Raw genomic sequence first — 7632 nt, forward strand, 5'->3', positions numbered from 1 at the left:
TGGTGACTGTTTCGAGACCCTTGTTTTGACACATAGCTCGTCAATATTTTTTACAGTGTGGGCACATCTTCGCGGGTAATTCCAGTTCTGTTTTGGCCATAATAATTTGTGAAGCCCTCTATTTTGCCACTGAATTTGATCATTCTAATTTCTATTTCTAAGAAAACAAGGATGGCACCCACGCTGTCTCGCCCCCGCCCACCTCTTGTCCTCCCTCTCATGGGCCCTTTTCCATCTGAGCCTACCCCCGAACCCTTCCCTGACCCGATGATGGACCAAGTTCCAGAGGGCCAGTCCTTCATCCATTTGACTCCGGATGGCTCGTTCCGCCGCCTCTCCCCATTTAAATTGCAGAGGGAGATGGACCTACTAATCGGCCCGTGCGTAAACGCAAAAGTGATCCGGTCAGGCAACATATTGATCAGGGTTTTTAACAAGGACCAGGCTCGGCTCGCCCTGAGCATCACCACCTTCTGTGGCACGGCCGTTACGGCCGCCCCGGCTACCCGCCTAAACACTGTGGCGGGCACTTGCTACTCCCCAGCACTCCAGTACATCGAGGAGGCCGAGATTCAGGCGGAGCTCCGCTCACAAGGAGTAGTAGAGGTGACGCGCCTCCGATCTAAGGGGCCTAACCCAAACCCGCTGCTTAAGCTGAGGTTCCTTGGCCTCGAGTGTCCCCCTGCCGTGTACGCCGGCTACGAGGTCCTGACTGTGAGCCCGTGGGAGGTGAACCCGCGACTCTGCCGGCGCTGCGGACGTTACGGGCACCTCCAATCGACCTGCCGTTCCAAAAAGGCAAACTGTCTCCGCTGTGCCACACTGGGACACAGTTCGGATGAGTGCCAGAGTGAGGAGGTCCAGTGCGCCCACTGTGGCGGCCCTCATCCCGCCTGGGATAAGAAGTGCCCGGCGTGGCACTTCCACAAGGAGAAACTGAACCGGAAGTCGCCCTCCGCCCCTCCACCCCGCCCGGCCGGGCACTCTATCCCGAGCGAGCGTCGATACGCCGACGCCGTCCGGGGGACTAACCCCCGCTGCTCGGGACCTCAGGCTGGACCAGGGCAGCGCTCCGACCCGAATCTGACCCCGCCGCTCAGTACGGCAGTGGAGCTCCCTCGTCCGTCGCACACAGAGTCAACGACGGAAACTGTCACGGCACCAGTCCCCCAGACTGTCCCCACCCTCGACGAGACGGACACGGTCACAGAGACTCCGAAGGGAGCAGCTCAGCCTCTGGCCGAGGTGCCAACTGAGACCCAGCCATTTAAAATTATTTGAATGGCCAAATATTTTTGTATTGATATTTCGACCAACAGGTCTTCTTCAGAATAAGACAATGTACACAATTGTACGAGAACGAGAATACAATAATTGATGCAGCACACTTATTCCCGCGGTTTTCAAATTCAAAAATTAGCGCGGTTTATCTCGCGCTCATAAAACAGTGGTACAACCTTTTTAACAACTTCAAAATATCATATGAGAAAGCGCTTGTTTGAGGCTCATGATGATAAGTATAATGATGAAAGAAAACCGAAGCCTCATAATAATGAATGTATTCTAAATTATGACCGAGAAGAAAGAGATAACAGTTTCAGGCATAGCCCATCATCAGATCTCCTAAAAGATACATTTTGAAAATTGTGATCTCGCCTTTTAACACATCCTGACACATTTAGCGACCATCCTCTTCTTTGAGAGTGTGATACAAAGTTAGATGATTGTGAGTGTATGCAAGTAGCTTGTACCAATAATAACGATGTAAAAGAATAGAAATTATTAATAAGCATATTTGTGAGAGGAGTATGTGTGTGAGCTTGTAAAGAACGTTCTTAATGTGTGTGTGTGTGGGGGGGGGGGTTGTGTTTGTGTGACTGACTATCGTGTGTATGATTGAGAAGTGTGATTGTAAGTGGAACTGAGTTATTAAATTTGAAGCATGAGCATATATATTACACATGGTACCTATTGCTTTGGACCTGAGTAGTAAGTAACTTAATGAATGAATGAATGAATGAATGAATGAATGAATGTACAGCTAAAGGAATGAGATAATGAATGGTGAGAATGTGTGAGAATGAATAAAGATGCATATTGAATACTTACAAGCGTGAACAGGCGGAGTGAGACGTCTTTGTACTCGTCTTTGGACGTCTTTGTACTTCGTGCTCGTATACTTACACCTCTGCTACTATCATGGTCCGTAGGGTGGTGGAGCTATCAGCTTCCAAGATGATGTTTGAGTGTTGAGTGTTGGGCGTAGGTCACGGATGTACTTTGATTCAGCGATCTTAAGTTCTGCTACATCTTTGCATCTACGCATGATCTGTAGCTGCATAGATGACGCTGATATGATGACGTCTGGATGTTGGGTACGTACGTGGTCACCGAAAGGAGTGTCTGCTGTCTTGTTTTTCGCATCCCGTAAGTGCTCATTGAATCTAAGTCGGATGGGTCTCTTTGTTTCTCCTATATAAGTAGCGTTTTGACATGTGGCACAGGTAATTTTGTATACGACGTTTTTGGATGTGCATTTTCCTCGAATGCCTGCTTCACAGGCATTACACGTTTTGTTTCCTGACGGGCATTGAGGGGGATGAAGTGCCGATCGCGTAAGAATACTGGAGATCGTTTGTCCTTTTTGCCATGCAATTTTGATAGGGAGTCCGGAAGATTTCACCTTTGCGTTGATCTTACGTGAGAGGTCATCGTCTATGAAAGGAAGTGAGATGAAGGTAGTGTTTTGGTTTCTGTCTTTCCGAGTTCTCCTCTCCTGATCTGATGTGTGGCTGACTTTGAAAATGGCGCGCTTGATGACGCGTTTCGGATAGCCGTTGATTAGAAAGATGTTCTCCACTTTTTTGGTTCCCCTCTCTATCGCTTTTTGGTTCGAGCCATTTTTTCTAGCCCGCGTTAGTTCCGAGTTAAGGACAGCTAACTTAACTTGCATTGGTTGAGCTGATGTGAAATGGATGATGACTGGTGACGCCATCGGCTTAAAGTAGAGTTCCGTTTCATACTGTCCTGTCGGATGGACTGTGATCAGGGTATCGAGTCCCTGATCATGAAGAAGGACTTCAAAGCCCTTCTTAGTCACTGCCTTCATCACAACTATGTCAGATTTGGCGATGACTTTTACAAACAGACTAAAGGGATAGCCATGGGAAGCAGAGTAGCACCCCCCTTGGCTATCACCTTCATGCACACGGTGGAATCCCTCCTACTAGCGTCACCAATGGAACAGCCATCTATCTACCTTCGCTACATCGATGACATCTTTTGCGTATGGACCCACGGCGTAGAGGCTCTAGAAAGGTATCACAAATTTGTCAACTCATTCCACCCCTCACTCAAGTTCACTCTAGAAAGAACCGACCCAACCCAAATCTCAAGTGTCCCATTCCTCGATACCCTGATCACAGTCCATCCGACAGGACAGTATGAAACGGAACTCTACTTTAAGCCGATGGCGTCACCAGTCATCATCCATTTCACATCAGCTCAACCAATGCAAGTTAAGTTAGCTGTCCTTAACTCGGAACTAACGCGGGCTAGAAAAAATGGCTCGAACCAAAAAGCGATAGAGAGGGGAACCAAAAAAGTGGAGAACATCTTTCTAATCAACGGCTATCCGAAACGCGTCATCAAGCGCGCCATTTTCAAAGTCAGCCACACATCAGATCAGGAGAGGAGAACTCGGAAAGACAGAAACCAAAACACTACCTTCATCTCACTTCCTTTCATAGACGATGACCTCTCACGTAAGATCAACGCAAAGGTGAAATCTTCCGGACTCCCTATCAAAATTGCATGGCAAAAAGGACAAACGATCTCCAGTATTCTTACGCGATCGGCACTTCATCCCCCTCAATGCCCGTCAGGAAACAAAACGTGTAATGCCTGTGAAGCAGGCATTCGAGGAAAATGCACATCCAAAAACGTCGTATACAAAATTACCTGTGCCACATGTCAAAACGCTACTTATATAGGAGAAACAAAGAGACCCATCCGACTTAGATTCAATGAGCACTTACGGGATGCGAAAAACAAGACAGCAGACACTCCTTTCGGTGACCACGTACGTACCCAACATCCAGACGTCATCATATCAGCGTCATCTATGCAGCTACAGATCATGCGTAGATGCAAAGATGTAGCAGAACTTAAGATCGCTGAATCAAAGTACATCCGTGACCTACGCCCAACACTCAACACTCAAACATCATCTTGGAAGCTGATAGCTCCACCACCCTACGGACCATGATAGTAGCAGAGGTGTAAGTATACGAGCACGAAGTACAAAGACGTCCAAAGACGAGTACAAAGACGTCTCACTCCGCCTGTTCACGCTTGTAAGTATTCAATATGCATCTTTATTCATTCTCACACATTCTCACCATTCATTATCTCATTCCTTTAGCTGTACATTCATTCATTCATTCATTCATTCATTCATTCATTAAGTTACTTACTACTCAGGTCCAAAGCAATAGGTACCATGTGTAATATATATGCTCATGCTTCAAATTTAATAACTCAGTTCCACTTACAATCACACTTCTCAATCATACACACGATAGTCAGTCACACAAACACAACCCCCCCCCCCCACACACACACACATTAAGAACGTTCTTTACAAGCTCACACACATACTCCTCTCACAAATATGCTTATTAATAATTTCTATTCTTTTACATCGTTATTATTGGTACAAGCTACTTGCATACACTCACAATCATCTAACTTTGTATCACACTCTCAAAGAAGAGGATGGTCGCTAAATGTGTCAGGATGTGTTAAAAGGCGAGATCACAATTTTCAAAATGTATCTTTTAGGAGATCTGATGATGGGCTATGCCTGAAACTGTTATCTCTTTCTTCTCGGTCATAATTTAGAATACATTCATTATTATGAGGCTTCGGTTTTCTTTCATCATTATACTTAACTTCAAAATATCACAGAATATGCATGAAAACACATCGCTTGACACATCGAGTTCAAAGGTCAACACTCCAAAGTCAAAGGTCAAAGTACTAGGTTCAAATGCCAGACAAGAAGGTCGAGTTCAAGGTTAGAGTTCAACGTATTCATGACCATCAAGGTCAAACCATAGCCAGATAATGTAAATTATACAATATACACATATATACAGATCTTCATTCACACTGATTGTTCACAAGTCCAGTAAAGCGCATTACAAATTTAGCAATACAAAATTGGCCATAGGGAGCATTTGACATTTCCACGATCACACTTCATACATTTCCAAATCTCTACTCACCCACATTTATATCTACATGATAGGCCATGAGGACACATTTGAGTTGAGCCTTGGGTCAAGCTGCCTGATGAGTAGTGATTCCGCTATTTTGCGGTCAGGATGGTCTCTTGCCCGGTACAAAACTTCAACATCTATGTGTGTGAGGTTGCCTGTAGTCTGTGGGTGACAGGTACGAAAATGGTCTCCTAGGGGTGTATCCTGTTTTTGGCTCGTCATATCACGTAAATGTTCATTGAACCGCAGCCTCAAGGGCCTTTTCGTTTCCCCAATGTACTCCATTTGACCTACATCCGAAGCACAAAGTTTGCATTTTAGCCTATAAACTACGTTTTTTTGTGTGCATAGTCCGCGAAAATCTGTCTTACATAGATTACATCTGTTGCCGCCCGGGCATTGCGGATCTACAAGGGACATAAGCTTAAGGATAGCAACATTTCACAGGATGAAGCTCAGTTCGTTAAGGGGTTATCGAAGAATGAGGACGTCATAGTGAAACAAAGTGACAAATGTAAAGGTTTTGTTCTGATAGACAGGGACACCTACAAAAGTAAGGCAGAAGTGATACTTAATGATGTGCAAAACTATGAAAAACTTGAGAAAAATCCAGTAGCTCAGGTTGAGGCCAAAACAAAACAGGTTTTCAAAACGTTAGCTAAGGGCAAGCTGCCTGATAAAGTAGTTGAGGAGCTCACACCCATGCACAGTAGGACGCCGGTGTTTTATGGCTTACCTAAAGACCACAAGCTCACTGTCCCACTTCGACCAGTTGTTTCTGCCTCAGGGGGTCCCACAGAGAAAACTTCCTGTCTGCTGGAGAAAATACTAAAGCAGCTTCTAGCGTTTGTTCCCACTCACCTCAAGGACACCAGGGACTTCCTGTCTCGTGCGGCAGACCACTGCCGAACCCACCCACTCACTGAGGGCGCCATTTTCTTTAGTGTAGACGTAGTGAATCTCTACGGTAGCATTCCGATAGGAGAAGCCATAGAAGCGGTTAGAGAAAAACTGTTAGCTCATGGCAAGGATATTGACACTTTTGGTTTAACGTACGATGATATTTGTGCCCTCTTGGAGCAGTGCCTAAACAATAATGTGTTTTCGTTCGGGGATAGCTACTATAGGCAGAAACTAGGCATAGCCATGGGAAACCCGTGTGCGCCACCTTTAGCCATCATTTTTCTGGATAGGTTTGAACAGCAGGCTCTCGGAAACGCAGCTCTGAAACCTGAGTTTCTGGTAAGATATATTGACGACTATGCAGGCATTTGGATACATGGGGAGGAGGCGCTGTTAGGCTTTGTAGACTATCTGAACAGCATACATCCAAATCTAGCTTTCACCTTGGACTTCACTAAAGATAACAAAGGGGTGCCCTTTTTGGACACTTTGGTCACTATCGAGACATCCCAGGCAGGTAGGGCCAAACTGGAGACGGAACTGTATATCAAACCAACGAACTCGGGCATAGTGTTACATGCTACCTCAGCACACCCCTCAGCTACTAAGCATAGCATGATTAGGAACATGTTCCATAGAGCCTACAACAATGCTTCCAGCACAAGTAAGGCAGAATCTGGAGTGAGCAAGATTAGGGCATTGCTACTGGGTAATGGTTATTCGGCACAGCTGTTGAAAAAACTTCTAAGGCAGGTCAGACAAGCGAGGTCAAAGGGTAGGGCACCGAAACAGACGTTGGGGGAGGATGGCTTCCTTACCTTACCGTACATCGATGAGGATTTGCTATGCAAGGTGAAAAAAGTGGTCAAGAAATCGGGGCTGGACGTGAAAGTAGCATGGCGTAATGATAAAAAGTTAAAGAAACAGTTAGTGCGGTCGGCCTTTTCCAAACCTCAATGCCCGGGCGGCAACAGATGTAATCTATGTAAGACAGATTTTCGCGGACTATGCACACAAAAAAACGTAGTTTATAGGCTAAAATGCAAACTTTGTGCTTCGGATGTAGGTCAAATGGAGTACATTGGGGAAACGAAAAGGCCCTTGAGGCTGCGGTTCAATGAACATTTACGTGATATGACGAGCCAAAAACAGGATACACCCCTAGGAGACCATTTTCGTACCTGTCACCCACAGACTACAGGCAACCTCACACACATAGATGTTGAAGTTTTGTACCGGGCAAGAGACCATCCTGACCGCAAAATAGCGGAATCACTACTCATCAGGCAGCTTGACCCAAGGCTCAACTCAAATGTGTCCTCATGGCCTATCATGTAGATATAAATGTGGGTGAGTAGAGATTTGGAAATGTATGAAGTGTGATCGTGGTAATGTCAAATGCTCCCTATGGCCAATTTTGTATTGCTAAATTTGTAATGCGCTTTAC

General features: G+C 45.6%; 1 protein-coding gene across 1 annotated transcript; it reads left to right on the plus strand.

Annotated features, from left to right (window-relative positions):
• Positions 1 to 270: 270 nt before the first annotated feature.
• LOC122375717 lies at positions 271 to 1281 on the plus strand. Its single transcript, XM_043355214.1, has one exon. The coding sequence runs from the start codon at positions 271 to 273 to the stop codon at positions 1279 to 1281; it is 1011 nt and encodes a 336-aa protein (XP_043211149.1).
• The last annotated feature ends 6351 nt before the right edge of the window (positions 1282 to 7632 follow it).

The sequence above is a fragment of the Amphibalanus amphitrite genome, unplaced genomic scaffold (assembly GCF_019059575.1).
Source record: "Amphibalanus amphitrite isolate SeventyFive unplaced genomic scaffold, NRLGWU_Aamphi_draft 001902F_arrow, whole genome shotgun sequence".
Lineage (NCBI taxonomy): Eukaryota > Metazoa > Arthropoda > Thecostraca > Balanomorpha > Balanidae > Amphibalanus > Amphibalanus amphitrite.